At 44.6% G+C, this 17232-nt stretch overlaps 1 protein-coding gene across 2 annotated transcripts in view; it reads left to right on the top strand.

Moving 5' to 3' along the window:
• The window catches only part of tnfsf10l (TNF superfamily member 10, like), a 50956-nt gene extending 34811 nt beyond the window's left edge, over positions 1–16145 (top strand). Inside the window, exons 3-7 of one of the 2 annotated variants that reach the window (XM_076725662.1) lie at positions 10657–10693; positions 10818–10925; positions 12312–12475; positions 12927–13037; positions 13122–16145. In XM_076725662.1, the coding sequence (XP_076581777.1) occupies positions 10657–10693; positions 10818–10925; positions 12312–12475; positions 12927–13037; positions 13122–13307 (606 nt within the window). In that variant the 3' untranslated portion in view covers positions 13308–16145. Of the gene's footprint in view, positions 1–10656; positions 10694–10817; positions 10926–12308; positions 12476–12926; positions 13038–13121 lie in introns of both variants that reach the window. The other variant, XM_076725660.1, reaches the window with a different exon arrangement.
• The last annotated feature ends 1087 nt before the right edge of the window (positions 16146–17232 follow it).

Here is a 17232-nt window from a genome sequence, read left to right as displayed (position 1 = left end):
TTTCGGGGCCCAGTTTTATCACATGGTTTAATCTCATGTTTCAGATATAAAAATGGAATTTTTTTGGGCCTATTTTGGAGGTTGTAACAGGCAGCACTGCTCGAGTTAAACCCTTATAAGGTTGTAAATCACCAGGCCAGTACGTTCCAGGCATCTACATATTTGTACGTGGAGCGCTTACAGGCCAAACACTGTTAAAACATGACTTTCACCAAAAACTCAGCAGTAGGTCTGTGGGCCTAAACAGGCCCAACATTGTCGCTGATAAAAACTGAATGTGGGCTTTGTTGCAACCCTGGAAATGTTCATCATATCTGATGGAGTCATGGTTTCATTAGCGATCAAGGATTTTTTTGTTGATTGGGTTTTATTGCAGTTCCTTCTGGGGAAGAGTAAAGTCCCTACACATCACCCTCGGCTGCAGAAAGCGCTTCTGTGAATCCTTTAAGTGTCGGGTTCATGTTTAATATCGTCTCTTGACCACGCTGTTGTCTTGGCTCAGCCTTTTATCTCTTTTTTATTTATAGCCATTCCCTACATGTGCACCAACTTCCTGGACCACAGTCTGTCCCGGCTGTCAGCATGAGAGATAAAATGGAAAAGTTGGAATAAACTCAACTGCCAGACAAAAGAATAAACACACAACTGCGATGAAGTCATCACACTGTCAGCAAAAAGCCCGAAGCCCCGCTGGGTGTTTGATAAATTAGCCTGTTTTGACAGTCTAAACAGTAAGTGTTTGAGGCTCACCACCTTGCAGGTTTTGGAAAGACTCACCAGTTTTTTCTAGAAAATTTATTTCTTAACATCTTCATATATTTAATTTTTTTCACAGTTTAGTCACAGGAAGCTGTGCTCTTCAGAGACGAATTAGCGTCAACAGACCACAGACAGTCGAGTCTGGGCCAAACTCTCGGCGTCTGTTTTGACCTGCAGATGCAGCAGATGGGTGGGGTGGTTATGAGGTTATGAATCAGTGTTGTTTGGTTTTTGTTTGGTTTTATTGTTTTTGTGTGTGTTGTGGAACTTGTACTGTCGAAAACAAGACATCACCAAGAATATAATCCACATGCGAAAGACCTCATTAGCTGCTTAAACTACATCAAAGATGTGAATAAATCGAACTTCTAAGTTTGAATTAAATCCTACTTTCTGTCAGCAGAAACACCAACCAGCCCACCATCACTGAGGCGACGCGCATCATGTGCACCACACACACTCGACACACAGCGTGACTTAGACGGAAAAGCAGTTGGGGTGAAGTTGGCAGCGTGTACTGATGTTACTGCTCTTGTGGAGAGCTGGAGCGATGCTTGGAAACAGGACACCGTGGTTATGAGACAAGTAAAAATCACTTTCTGTGCTTTAACTGCCAGGCTGCTGAGTTTTGACTTGCTGTCACAAGTCCAAAACATTGGTACATCTGTAACACGAGCCATGACAGTACTCGCTCAAAAGCTTGTGCTGATTTGCAGACTACACCTTTCACCACGTTCATATAATGAAAAATACCTGGCACACTAGGAAACAACACGAAATATTAGCATTGCTTTTGAACAATCCATATGCACGAAGAGAACATGTATAACCTGTTGTAATATTACACATTAACCAAACCTGCACTAACCGGCTCTTAGAGTTGACCCATATTTATCATACAGCTCTCCACCCAACCTTCCTTCACGTGCAGTTATTTCTGAACTATTGGCCCACAAAAGCCTCGGTTTGTCTCACACATCATTCCTGTCGCACGTCTTGTGGTGTGTCAGCACCAACCAACAAGGTCAAAGTTCTTGTTGAAACAACAAAAGCGAGGCCAAGGATTGTGTTTGTGAGCCCTGCCGAGGAAAGAGCCTCGGATGGCGATGAATTTAGCCCAAATTCTGTAGTGCTAATCTGACGTCATGGCATTTACTCCACAGATCCATATCACGTCAGGAGATTGAGCACTTGAAGTTGAGAACGCAGAAGTTGGAGCAGAAAAAGAAAATCCAATAATAAAACAGTGGTATCCTTCCAATAAACCTGACATAGCTCATATCTCATATTTGGAGAACACAGATAGACGCACTGCATGTCTTTATCATGACGTACTCGTGAGGGTATTCATCATCACCGATACTGTATTTACTTGTGTGAAACGAAATGTAAAACACTCACAGTCCAAACAAGAGAAGACTGAAGCCGTAAAACAACCCCACCCCTGGCCTACTTTCATGCTGTTTGTGTTCCTAGGAGTAAAAATCATGTTGTGAAAGAGATTAAGGGTGACAGACAGAGAGGTAGAAAGACGTAAAGCAACACAAGGCGGGAGGAGAAAGAGGGAATTAACGCATTAATCCGCTGATGACTACAGTTCTGAAGTTTGTCTTTGCAGAGGAACAACACAGAAAGAAAAACCAAACACATATAGGAAGGTAAATACACATGCAAAGCGGCTCAATAATGCACCGTTTGTTGTGCATAAACAGCTTTTTCCTGTCTTTGTTCTGGTTGTGCTTAACCGTGTGCTGAAATCAGTAGAAGAGCGAGAGGAAGCGAACCGGGCTAATAACCCAAAGTCTCATCTGTGGCACCGGCGAAACTCAACTCGAAGGGCAATAAAGGGTGATATCAATCTCCTCTTTCTCATGTGTGTGAAGTCAACTGCTTCCTTCGCTGTACACAACATTTGTCTGGCAGGAAACTCCCACACCAAACAGGTCAGTTATCAGAGGCTGGCATCGAGTCGGCCACTGGTGCGTTACCTGTCATAAAACCTTTGCCCGCTGTTTTGCAATGATAAACCGCTAATGGGCGATTCCTGTTTGGCTGCAGAGTGAGCAAATCACAGTCAGCTGCTGAATGCACACAGTGACTTGCAGCATCGCTCTCAGCTCGATATATGAGATCCATATGCTTACATACATCTTGATTTTTACACGTTGACGTCTCACTCCCTCACTCTACAAGTCGTCGGCTGTGTTTGTCTGACAGAATTTTCCAATAAAGCTAAACTGACCCTGAAAAACTGGTGCAACAAATACTCTTTTTCATGATGGAGTATGATAGAAAGTGTCACACCCTCTACAGTGCAAGTTAAACTAACTTCTTAGGAAAAGGTCCACTTACTGTGAACTCTGGAGATCTCAGCCGCATCTCATGGCCTCCGTGCCTGGGTGGAGTTTGCTCAGTTGTCTCGGAGTTGCTTCAGTCACGTGGCCTGGATATGAAAACAAGAGATATGGCTGAAAGCTCTGGAAAATGTCCAGGTAAAGAGGAGAAAGTCTTTTATTTCCTCTTGTCATGGCTGAATGTGAAGTGTTAGGAGTGCACAGCTCTATAAGACTGTAGATATTTGGCAAAAGAAGCCATGAAAGAACCACGTAAGCCAGGTTTCTTGACATTTTCTTGACTGTTTCTTCAAAAACCTGCACTGCTCTTCTGCCTTTCTGCTCCACTCACATCTGATCATGTGAAGGAACAAGTGAAGATTTATATTATTACTGTCTGCAAGACCAGGCCAGACTGGCTTCTGTAAAATGTTTGCAATGAGGGATAATATCTCCCTTCTGATTCTCGTTTTTTTTGCAATCTGGGGGTGTGGAGTTAGAAAGAAGTGAGCTAGCCAGATCTCTGTCTCCCTCTCCTCAGCCACACTTGAGGCCTGATAAAGGTTTGATGCTACATTAGCCGCTACCAGTAAGCGCAAGGTTTCGGAAGACAAAAGTCAGTATCTCTGCTTCCCCTGCACTGATTTCCATCCTTATTTTAACAAGAAAAACACCGTCCATCATAAGTTCGACAGTGCGATGGAAGAGCAGTAATCAGAGAAGCAGTCATTTAAAACCAGGAACAGTAAATTAATCAGCAGCAGTTGTTTGTTTAAGCAAAAAATACCATCATTTGCTGGTCCCAACTTCCTGAATGGGAAGATTTGTTGCTTTTCTCTCATTTTAAATGGAATATCTTTGGGTTTTGGGCTGTTGGGGAACTGCAGTTGGGTTTCACAGTGTTTTCCTACATTGCATAGACTGATTTATAGCAAAATAATTATTAGTTGCAGCCCTACTTTGAACATGCTTTGGAGCCTTGTCGAACAGTAGAATGATGGAATATTGTTTCAAGGTTTCAAGTAGACAATTGGATATAAAATGTTTTGTCAGAGCAGAAGTGCTTGGAGAATAACCTGAGGTAAAGGGTTCCATGGGGTTTACCCTGTCAGGCTTCAATTACTGGTCTGGCTCGGAGGAGATTTTACAAATTCAAGAGACTGTGGAAAGAAAAGAAAGGCAGGTTGTGGACGCAGAGGTGTTCCGCTTGAGTGAAGCCAAATATATACAGCACAAGGAACCCTCAGAACACAAAACTGTGAAATTCAAGTTATCACTCTGGACCTGGTGCCAGTCTCCGAGGAAGACGGGTTTCTTAAACAGAACTGCTCCCTTTGACCAAGAAGAAAACTCAAAAAAACCCTTTGTGTACATTCCTTTTAGTCTGAATCTACATACCGATCTGGCTTTAAACAAAGTCTGAGTTACTTATTAATCATCGACCCAGCTTTCAGGAACAACATTAGCCATTAGACACACAAACACTTAGGTATTTCATCTCCATCTTTGGGGGGTTTTTTTGCTCTACACTTCCCAAAAAAAACCCCATTTGCAAGCACACCAAAACTGGACAACACAGTGAGGAATGAGCAGCCTCTTAGACCAGATTAGGCTCGATAAGAGTTTGTCGCCGTAGCTCAAAGAACTACACACTGCTGACACACACTCCAACACACACTTCAAGTCCAGGCCTGTCGGGGTTGAGCAGCATATTAAAGTATTGGGTTGCAGCTACTGCTAATCTGCAGGAGAAACCCTCCTTCATGTGCATACTTGTCCCTCGCTCAGTCCTCTCTTTCAGGCCTTCTCCTGTTATTTTTTTCCATACTCGTCCACTCTGACTCTCCTCTGTGTTTCCCCAGCTTCTTTTTTTTTTTTTTTTTTTACCCTCATTCCTCTTCTTCTCTTGTTTCCCATAATTGTCCGTCATCTTTCGCTCTCTGGTTTTCTTTTTTTTTCTTCCCACCAACTCCTGATTTTTGGCAGTGCGGCCTCGCTCTGCATGCCTGGACTCACATTTTTCTTTACAAATGAGTATCAGTCGCTAGTCCAACTTGTGTAGCCACAATGGTTCTGTAAATCTGAACTTACACAGAGAGTACTTTGATCCACCGATGATGAAAATTACAATGGCTTGATTTCAATCGCCTACGGGTTAGACCATTTCTGGCTGCACCCTAATCAGCCAGTTGGTGTTTTCAGTTTCGAGGCCACATATCAAAAGTGGATTGAGACCTCATGTTTTTAGTCTCTCTGGCAGTGTGACCAACAACTGGTGGATAGATTTCTGTGAATTTTGACATTCATGGTCCCCATAGGGTGTATCCTGCTGGCTTGTGGTGATGCAGTTTTCTGTAGCACCAGCATGAGGTTGACATTAGTGGTTTTGAGTGTTGGATTGGATGGATTTCCATTAGATGAACTGTAACAACTTCTCTGACTTTTCATCTTGCACCACCATCAGGTCAAAATATTAATTTGCCCGATACTTTGATTTATGGCCAAATACGTGCAAAATGAATGTCCCATCAGCCTTTTGGTACTTTGTGTTTAATCCTAATTAGCATGTTAGCACGGTGAAGTTCACATTTAGTGCAGCCTCACATAGCATGGCTGCACACTCTGAGTCTTGTTAATAGTCTTCATTATAAACTGGGCACATTAGAGGAAAGACTGCTGAGTTGCATTGTGGGAGGTGTAGGATCCAGTGTTTTGGAGCTTGGCACATACTAGGCACTAAAAGTCATGTTATTCCGGCCTTCCAAGTTTGATAAATGTTTTACCAATTAGTCCCCCGTGAAGTTTGGAGACTTGAAAAGTGTAATGCTAAACTTTTAAAGCTACAGTGAAACACCTGTTGTGATATCACTAGTATTGGCCATGGCCACAACTGCAACAGGAGGCATGTGGTGGATTACCTGCCAAAAAGGAATTTTTCAGGATTTACTCATACCATGTTGTCTTAATCTCTATCTCTTTCACTTGTACAGTAACCTTTTCATTTTCCCCATCTGTTTCTCTTATTCATGGCTTCTTTTTTTAGCTTTTGGCCAGACAAAGTATGACATGAAGAAATCAGGTACATTCTGGCCGTTGCTGTGAATTTTGAGAACAAGGATGGTCGCTTTTGTTGCTGTTGTTGCAGCTGGAAATGTTTTTAGCCTTGTGTTGGCAGAGACTGCCCTAAAACCTGCAGAAACACACCCTGACATTGCCCCGGTGTCAGGCAAGCTCAACTTGAACTTTGTGGCTTGACACATCAAAGACTGCAGGCAGATTTCCTGGAAACAAAAGTGACCCACTTAACAAGGCAAGGAGTGTAGTCTTTCACAGCAAACCTCCACGTGACAAACGTTACGACGCTCGTTAAGGGCAAAGCCCACAAGCACATAAACATGACTTACTTCCTGGTGGTGGAAAGCAGGCGTAGCAGCCTTTACTCCACATGGGAGGAGAGAATGTGATTAACCACCTGGGACAGTCAAAGGACAGTAAACTCTGACTGTTTTTTAATGGTTTACATCTTGATTTCATTTATGCAGCAAAATGAGTTTGTAAGAAATTAATAAGACTTTCCGGCAGCATGTCCAGAAAGCATTCACGCCTCAAACCGTCCTCGTCCGTTTTTGAAGGCGAGAATAATGATGCAGCCGTCAACAGCGGAGACACGGAGAGGAAGGCACGCCGCATCAAATCTATGATGCCTCTGGATAGTTCAGCTTGGAAGAAAAAAGCATTCTTCATGTTTGTTGACAGGATAAAGAGTTAGAAATGTTGGAGAAACACAAGTAAAGCTGCAGGAAGCCCAAAGTAATGTTATCACAGGCCATCTCGGTGCCCCACAGGCAGGTATGCAGTCCTGCTTATGACCTTTTCAGCCCTTCACTTTGGGCTCTCTTAAATGAGAAGCACCTTTGGAGATAATCACTAAGATTAAGTGATATCCTTAAGTAAGAGGTTAACGAAATAAAAGAGATTAGATCGTTTCAGAAATCCTTACGGTGAACGTTGGAGGTTTCACTAATTGTGCATGTTTATCCCAACAGTGCGGGTTCTGTAACTGAGGAGTGAGAAGTCTGACTCGCTTGACAGAATATAAGGGTCCCAACCGCCTAGGGAGCCCATTACGGCCAGGCGGACTGGAAAAAGAAGGCAGATTTGCTAAAACTTCGACTCCTTTGTTGCAGCCAAACACTGCATACTGCTCACTTGAGCCAAGAAAGAAATAATAATGACCTGGGTAACACAAAGCCGTCCAATGTAACAAACACGACGGTCAGAAGTTATTGGAAATCACTCCACCAAAGTCCAGGAAAATGATGGCGGGGCCGTAAACGCAAAGTCCAAAGGCCAGCAGTCAGACTACACTTTACTGTAGATTATAGCGGTGACACGTTGAGTAATAGCTGCCAGCGGGTGAAGAGATTCATTTTTATGCTCGTTCCCATGGATGTAAGAGCAGCGTAACACTGGAACCATGTGGTCCAAATAACCCATTTCTAATGAATGGGATTAGATAGCTGAGAGGTTTGCAAAGTTCAACAACAACCTAAAGCCACTGTTACCAGAGTTAATCCCACAGTGTCAGCCATAAGTGACCTTTTATATTTAGTTAAAGGGCAGAATAATGACTTCAAGATGCAATCACGCAAACAAGGCAAGAAAACGAAGAAAAGGAAAAGCACGATCCTTTGATTGCAAATTTATCACACTGAAACACCTGCAGAGCCCAGCGTTGCTGTTTCTACGGTACGGCTCTTTATGGATGTCTGCTTCACCATCCATCCATCAGCTCGACCTGTTTGTTCTTTAAAGGGTAGCGGGGGGGGGGGCTTGAGCCAATCCCACCTGAAACCGGGCGAGAGGCAGCAGTGAATCACAAGGCCGCCACAGAGACACAGAGGCGGACATTCGCCAATTAGCCCGACCTTTCTGGAGATCTTCTCTGCGACATAAATCTCCTCGTGACGCCGACTGTCACATTAGCTTTGCGTCTTTGCTGCCAGTTCTTTCAGTTGGAACAACATACAGTGTGTTTGTGAATACAAACCAGATGCGAACAGCGAGGGAAAAACTGTAAGTGATGTACGGCTCGGCATGACAGTGGCGTTTCACCTTTGACCCCGCGGCTGACGTAGAAAGCTTCCACCGCTGTGCACACAGATTATGCATGCAGCCACTGCAGCTGACTTCACTCTTTAGCCACGCAGCGGATTCCCAAGTGAGCTTTTAGCTGTTAAAGACAGCACACACGTTGAACTTGTATATCGAAAACATGCTGTTCTGGAGTCGCCCGGACAAAGAGCTGGCAGCTCGCGCTGGGTCCAGGCGTCTGAAAAAAACCTACATTTCTTGTTTGCTTTTTTTTTTTCTTGGTCAACTGCTGCCACTTGCAGCGCAGACAATCTGTTGGCAATTTTCTCTCTTTCTCTAAGTGTGCGTGGGTGTGCGTGTGGGTAATTTTCTGCTTTCGAGACTTGAGGAACTTGAGGCCGAGGCAGGCACGCTACGCCTAGCGAGACGAGCTAGCGTGGCCGGGTCGACACTGTACTTTTACTGTATTGGGTTCCCCTTAGAGTATACAGGGTATACACAAGTGTGGGGCCCCGTGCTTGCCATTGGCGCACACACACACACACACACACACGCCAAACCCCAGAGCGATCATGTCCAATTTGCAGGTTGGGTTGAGTGTTCGGTTCAGGAGCAACACTGCCAAGAATAACACCACCGTTATAGCTGGATGACCATAAAAAACAGTGGAGAAATTAATCATGCTCAGGATTTTGTGGCATTCCAGCAAATTAATCAGGGACATGTATACCACAGGGGGGGCACAGGCCACATGCCTGCACGCCGTTTGGGTAAAAGGTGAACGGGCACAGAGGAAAGCTGAAAAAGAAAGGAGGAGAGGTATCCTGCCAAAGAAAGTGACGAAAAACATGGGAACAGGAGGGAATAAGAATACAAGAGGTGGAGGGTCAGCACGTGGAGAGAGGAAGAGGGGGGGAAAGGATTTATGGATGACGGCTGATGAAGAGGCAAATGGAAGGATGAGAAGAGACAGGATGTTCGGAGAGAGGGAAAGATATAAGACTGGAAGTAAAGGGAAAAAAGGGCGACTGAGGGTTGATTTACAAAGTGGGACAGATGAAATCAAGGTGCGACCGCTGGTACAGAAAGCATCAGCGTGTGAGGAGACAAGAGGAGTTACCGAGCGTGTGTGAGTGAGGAAACGCATCTGTGTGCGCGTGTGGATCTCCACGGCCTGCCTGGGAACATGAAACAGAGGCGGCGTCTTGCTGGAGGCGAGGGGTGACGTAGAGGTGCGGGGGAAACAGCAGAGACGGGACGGAGAGGACGTTTGTAGTTTATTACGGCGGTGAAGGACGAAGGCAGCAGAGGAGGACGTGGCCTGTCTTCAAACCCGACGCACGAGCTCCTCACAGCTGCAAGGGACAGAACAAGACAAAGCTCTTTGAAATACTTCCTGACTGTGTCTGAATTTCTTTGTGTTTGCTAAAATCTGTGTTTCTCCTTCAGCTCCAAAAGTAGAGCTTGTGGAGGAAATACTGTAAATATTACACACACTGTAGTATTTACATATAATTCTACAATTCTTTTTAAATTATTACGCTTAATATTTACTTTCTGTTATGTTTTTAAAATAATATAATCCTTAATTGATCCCCCACAGGGAAAATTTGTGTGTTCCAGGGTGCAGATAAATAAAGAAACTTATAAAATAATTCTAAGGATTTAAATTAAAATAAGAGCAGATTAAATAGAAAAATTAGGAATGCAATTAAACTCAAATAACAGGCTGGTGTTGTACTGAAGCAAAGTGGTGTGATTAGGAGTCAGAAGTCAGTAAATATATTTAATATTCAGTAATATGATGCAGTCAGATTTAACCATGTACACCAGAATATTATGTGGTGAAATAAGTATTTACATCTGATTACTAATATAAATATATGATGTGGGACATTATGCACAAAACAGTGTATGTGGTATAATTTGTGCAGAAATAAAATCTAGTAATATAAATATAATAAAGTAGTGTGGGACGTAATGATGATATGTAATAAGTACAGTATGAGAATAACAGAATGTACTTAAATAATATAATGATGATTGGAATATTAAGTGTTTTTGTACTGTTTTTCCAGCTGAATGAATTTTATGTGTTTTTTCTGAGGTTGTTTAAGGAGGGCGTCAGGAAAGAATTTGTGATTTGAGGCGTCGTGAATAGAAACCGACCGGAGTTTCTGTAACTACTGAATAAATTACAACCTGTTTAATGTTTATTCGAGCCATTCAGAGCAGCGCAGCCAGGGCTGGATGTTTCACCACCACAGCAAAGGAAAAACAGAACAAACGCAGGTTCATATTTGACTTCGCACTCATAAAAGTTAAATAAACACGTTAACCTGAGTGACTGCTTTAAACATCATTTGTCTCCGTGCAGGTGAACAAGCAGATTTCAACACCTGTCGACTCGAATTCTTTTTTAATTAAAGGTCTGAGATGTTAACGCTTTCTCTTCCTCGCTGTATTTCAGGTGACGGAGAACATCATCTCCAAACAGACCTTCATAGGTGAGCATCTCACACACACACACACACACACACACACACACACACACACACACAGACACACACACAGTGACTACAGCGCCACGACGTCGTTCCTGACATCTTTTTCACTCCCTCTCTCCCTCAGAGGCGAGAACCATGCCTCGCACCTTCAACACCTCGGGGTCAAAGTTCATGACCTCAGTGACCCAGAGGCCATCCGCCCACTTGACCCTCAGAGACAGCAGCTCTCAAGGTGAGACATCTGGTGAGGCTGAGGTTACTGCTTCGCAGGAAGTGTGCCTGTCACTGATTTCAAGATCAGAGGTTTACGACAGCTGCGGCGTTTCGTGTGCTGAAACCGTAAATCGCAACGAGAGAAATAAAGACACAGAAGAAGAGTTTGTTGGAATGAGGCAGACATCTGAGGCGAACAGCATTAAGGCACCAGCAGCCTGCTCGTCCCCACCCTGCCGCTTTGAATTCATCAGAAAATGCCTCAATCATTAATAGACGAGCAGGCTAATAAGCACAGGCGACACTAGGACGCGGATTCGCTGTGTTAACGATCAAATTCAGTCATTTCATCCATTAAAGTTGTTGATTTTGTGCACATTAATCTGAAATATAAAATGTTTAGTTGCACAGGATTCAGCCCCTTGACCAAATGTTGACCCAGTGCCAAAAAGAGGGTTTTTTATTGAGACATTGTCGTAGATAAGAGTAATGATGAACACATGCGTGTCATTAAACGTGGAATTTGAAGTTGGGCTGTGCTCTTTGTGTGTGTGTGTGTGTGTGTGTGTGTGTGTTATCCAGACCTTCACATTGTTTCATCTGAGGCTGGCGTGCAAGCTGAAGGGTGTTGACAATCTGGCAAAGGCTGTGTGATGTTTTTCCATTGAGCTGACAAAGGGCAAAGATGATGTCTTGTGTGTGTGTGTGTGTGTGTGTGTGTGTGTGTGTGTGTGTGTGTGTGTGTTCGTGCATGTGTGTGTGTGGGTGAGATTTCTCATAAGGAAGCAAGAGTGTTGCAAAGTTGACCTTTGATGGTGTCTTCTAATAAACCGTTATCTTACAAATGTGAAGGAAACAATGGCGCATTAGCTGAGCCGAGTGTTACCACACACACACACACACACACACACACACACACACACACACACGCACACACACACGCCCGCGCGCGCGCACACACAAATCCAATATGTGTCGTAAAAGTAGCCGTCCTGCAGCAGGAACACGAGGTTCCCACAGTCAGCACCTCTCTGCAGTATTCGCACTGTGCCGCCTGCACTGTATGCAAACATGCACATGAATGGCGACGGCGTAACGTTGGGGAGGCAGGAAGTGATGCGTGCATGCACAGGAAAAAGATGCTCGTTGAATGTGGAAGGAAAGCCTGAGACTTGCTGGCTACTGAGAAATGTCTGGCTCGGAACCAGGCAGCAGACGAGGTGGTGAGGCGCCGCCTTGACTTTTATCGACACAGAAAATGCTGATTGACTGGCAACTGAAATCGCATTAAACAGGACGCGTCATGCATGCATGCGTCTTGTTTCCCTCTAAATGGATGCACACATAACGCCCCGTTTCCTCTCTGCACGGCACTAACCCCACTCCCGACTCTTCTCACCAGCAGGGTTCCCCCCCTACCCGATCCCCACGCCGGGTCTCCACCAGTCCTGTCGCCACGTGGTCCGCTCATGGGCCAATCAGAGCTTTGGAGCTCACCTGCACAACATGACCCTGACCAATGGGAAGCTGCGAGTGCCACAGGATGGGCGGTACTACCTGTACTCACAGGTGAGTCCCCACAGCTTTGGTTTTTTCTTTCATTTGGATTTGGCGCACACTGTTTCTGCACAGGGACGAGCTTCTTTTGATATTTGCAACAAATCACAAATGAAAACTAGAACAGAAACACAGCTCGAATGCATTTTAACTATGTTAATTTAATCCCACCAGCAGCACACACGTCGATGGATCTGATCTGAGTACAGCTGCAAATTATGATTCTTTTTCTTAACAATAATCTCAATCAATCGGTGCATGAGTATCTTACCTCAGTTAGCTTTGCAGGCTAATTCATTCATTTTTGGTCAATAGATTGTCAAAAAAGAAAGTTCTAAACTCGAAGGAATTCAGTTTATAATGAGATGAGACAGAGAAGAGCTATGAATTCCCACACTGGCAATGCTTACACGGTATGCCTCTCCTCACACTTTGCTTTACTCTAATCCTCTGTACTCCTCAGGTGTATTTTCGCTATCCATCCCCAGCGGCCAGCGATGGAGACCAGCGCAGCGTCAGCCACCAGCTGGTGCAGTGCGTCTACAAGAAAACCTCCTACCCGAGCCCCATACAGGTAAATCACCCTCCTTCACTTGGAATAAGGTGGTCATGCTGATGGTTCAGCATCTTTCTTACCTTAATCTTCACGTCTCTGCAGCTCCTGAAGGGGGTGGGAACAAAGTGCTGGGCTCCAGACGCCGAGTATGCCCTCCACTCCGTCTACCAGGGAGGGCTGTTCGAGCTGAGGGCAGGCGACGAGCTCTTCGTCTCCGTGTCCTCCCCGACCATGGTCAACGCAGATGACTCCTCGAGCTACTTCGGCGCCTTCCGCCTGGACCTCTGAGAGGAAAGGGGGTGAAGGACAAAGAGGATCAGATGGGATGATGGACGGATAAATGGGTGGGCTGGAGACTTTTGAATATCCGTTGATTGGAAAAAGGGTCCTTTAGACAGAGCCGTGGGATGTTGGCCTGGATAATAGATCCTCAGTGTTTGCTTGGATGGATACAGTGAAGGATGGAAGGATGAGGGTTTGAAGGCCTGAGAGAACGCTGCAGGAGGATGGGGTGAAAGGGAAAAGAAAGAGTGGATTCGTCTTCCTTACTCTCCACTAAGTGAAACCTAACCGCCAAGAGCAAGATATGAAAAGACAGAAGTGCAATCACACAAAAATAAATGTGAGGGTATTGATTTTCGTTGATTCTTGGGGAAGGAAAGTGCCTTTTGGATGTCAGAAAAAAAGAAGTAAACCACAACAAACATTAAAAACTTCCTGTTAGGAAAGAATCGCACAACAGATTAGGCCACCCTGCTGCCTGCACCCCAAAATAATCCCCGAACCTCAGCGGCCTCGGACCCTCGGATTTGGATTCCAGACCGAAGAATGTACATGCAATAAAAACTCAATCCTCCGCATCGAAGATGTGAGGAAGGACGGTGAAACAGTAGCAGAAAGAAATGATCAAACCAAAGCAAAGAATTTGTGGAACATACCTTTTTTTTTTTTAAAGCGTGCCATGAGAGTGCTGTACATATGAGATTATGAGATTTAGGCAATGAACTGTGGTGATTTTAAAAGTAATTCATGTGTATTTTACCTTGACTGGACTTAAAACCACTTGGATTGAGGACTATCTACCCGCAACACTAGAACTGTGGATTTTATGCAAGGACATTTTTTAGAGGATTGCTTCTTTGTACTGGATACAGCAAAAAGACTGTCGAGAAAAAGAAACTTTAGAGTGCCTTTTGAACAAAAAGGTCTGCGAGGAAAGGAGGAATGAAAACGAGGAGGAGGGAGAGGGAGAAATCTCGTAAATGCCAATAACAATGAGCCCCAAAGAAGAAGATAAAAGAGAGAGGCTGAGGGTGGTATGCAGCCCGACCAGCCCGCTGTTGATCTCTCCTCTCTCTCTCTCACGTTCCCTTGATCTCTCTCCTTCTTTTCATGTAAAGAATTTGATCTATCTTGTCCTTCTTGTCTACCCTGTGGAGCTGCATTCACTTATATTTTAAGGAACACTTAAGCCACGGACCGGAAAACAGCACGGGGACACGTGTGCACGTGGGCTGGTCGCACAAACACAAAACACGTTTGCAGAGCCTGATTTTCAGATCGAAAGAAAAAAGGTGTCCATTCTCTAGAAGTCAAGGCTACATTGCGGCATTTCGACCCTGAAATGTCGCAGAGTTCAAACCAAGTCATTGTTTTGCGTTGGACTTTCACCATTAACCAAAAACTCAACGTTGGTGCCAATATTAAGGTCCGCTGGAGATTTGCCGGACACAGAAATACTAAAATAACATCTGGATAGTAAGAGAGAATGAGCCTTAGCACAGAAAGTAAGATTAACATTAAAGCCTGCAGGAGCCAGGCTAGCTCTTTCTCCTTGTTTCCACTCGTTGTGCTAAGCTAACTTTCTCCAGGCTGTGGCTTCATATTTAACAAGACCAACATTAGTCACTCACAAAATAATTTGCTGTTTCAAATCATGGTGAAGTTGTGCTTTCAGACACACTAACAGCTGTTGCCCAAACACACCAATATGGCTACCAGTCACCTAGAAACACTGATACGTACACAAAAACACAGGCAAACATTTTTGCACAGTTCTGAAAGGACACGGCGGCTGGAAACACAGCGTCCCTTCGCAATTTTAGGAAACCAGCGAGCAGAATTAGTGACAAGACACAGACGCACATAAAGAGAGATTTAGAAAGACCGAGAGAGAATATGTGCAGACATAAACCATGCGCCACCTCGCACACAATCAACCCCGACATACATTTTTTCTCTGATGCACACACACACACACACACACACATCACCTCGCAGCTCGTCTGTGCTCTGCAGACACACACATCATCCAGTGTGACGTCCAGTGCAAAGACACAAACACACTCTGACACTCACTCATTCATCCGCACTGTCTGGCCTCCCCGTGCCGTCTGGTAGTTGTCAGCGATCAGTCGTGGAGGAGGCGTGTGGGGAGCGTGCGTGTGTGTGTTGGCGCTTACAGGACGTGTTTGCTCAAAGGGCTCGGTTCACACAGACAATCCGTAAAACGAGGTCAAGCAAACGTACGCGCTCTGATTTTTTATTGTTTGTGTGCTCAGCCTTCGATTTGTTTTCCTTGAGCGGAAAGGATTTAGACGCCTACACACACACACACACACACACACACGCGCTGACACACTTTTTTCAGGCTCAGCCCGTCCCTCTGGCACTGTGGTTCACGTACACCTGTGTGTATGCTCTCTGCAAGGTTACGTTATAAAGTAGGTTTGTTAGGAAACACAACACATGCCGTTTATTTTGCTGTGCGAAGCGCAAAATTGAAGGAAAATTTCATTTTGTGTTTGATTGCTGTTTTAGCTGCTTCCTTTGACACGTTTCCGTTGGGCTTTCTCTCGGCCCGCCGGGGCTCCGTCGCACCTCGCTCTCCCTCTGTGAACTTGAGCCTACGTCAGTTTATTATCGAGGTTTAATCTGTGGCCTTTTCTTTCTTGCACTCCAATTAAAGCAAACAGTCAACTGAAACAGGTCCAGCCATGATGACGGCCAACTGGGAAAACTTTTTTATTGAATGTGTCTGTGCTGGCGTGTTTGTACTGGACAGTTTTGTAGCTGTGAACATGTGTAGCACATTGTTGCTAAGAAATAAACAAATATTTGAACTTTCTCTGTGTATGAGGAGATTTAGAGTGAGGACATGGAGATGGACCCAACGCCTCATCGCAGTAAAGAGGTTTGGTCACACCGAGGTCATGTCCTAAGCTTGGGACAAAGACTGGACAAACCAAATAACGGAAGGAAGGAACATAAATCACACGACTGTAAATACACCAGACGACACACTGAACACCTGGTCAGTATCAACTGCAGTTCAGCTGGAGGATCAGTGACAACACCAAAACAAACATAGATGGCAGCCAGCAGCTTGCACTGTTTATATGCAGTGTAATTTAGACAGAAAAGGCCAAAAAAAAGGAGAGTTTGGGTGAGACCCTCCACCGGTGCGCCATTGTTCTTCGATCTCAGCCACAAATATCAAATGTGTTTAAAAAAAATCTTGATGGGAAGTTAAAACTCTGCTAAAACTGAAAAGTGGACGTTTTTCGAGACATCTTAGAAATAAATAACCATTATTTCAACATATGACCTTGTGACCTTCACACCATCATACAGCCATTTAAATGCTTCACACACACTGGCTGTATGTAATCTAGACCAGTGGTTCCCAACGTGGAGGCCCAGGCCTCCGTGTCAGAAAAAGAACTACTTCAAGTCATTTCTCACCAGGGTGCATTCACTGCACTCTGCGGTTTGTGAAACTTCTTTGCAGGCAACGCAACTCACGACTCCTGCTGGCTGATTAAAGAGGTTTGTGGATCTGAAGTGTTTTTCATTTGCAGCACCCTGCAGTGGGAGTTTGCTCAGTACGCAGCGCTGTCACAACACTTTCTTTTGTGCTCATAAATTCATGAGCGACGGGTACAGATGCTGCTTTCATGTCACGCTGTTTCTGCTTAAACACATAAAAGCCATGAGCCTGTCTGCGCAGCGTGCGACCATGTCGTCCCACAGCATCTCAATCATTAGAGACATATAAATGAAATCAAGCTGCATCTCGCAGCATAAAAAGACTGGATTAATTTTGCCATTGCCATTAAAAGAGCAAACAATTCAATCATGAAAATAAAGAGGCGCTGAAACAGACTGCCTTTGTCTCAGTGCTCCAGCAATTTGGCTGAGTTTGCAGTGAAAC

The sequence above is a fragment of the Chaetodon auriga genome, chromosome 24, assembly GCF_051107435.1.
Source record: "Chaetodon auriga isolate fChaAug3 chromosome 24, fChaAug3.hap1, whole genome shotgun sequence".
Classification (NCBI taxonomy): domain Eukaryota; kingdom Metazoa; phylum Chordata; class Actinopteri; order Chaetodontiformes; family Chaetodontidae; genus Chaetodon; species Chaetodon auriga.
The sequence above is the reverse complement of the archived record's forward strand: the minus strand, read 5'-3'. Positions and strand labels throughout refer to the sequence as shown.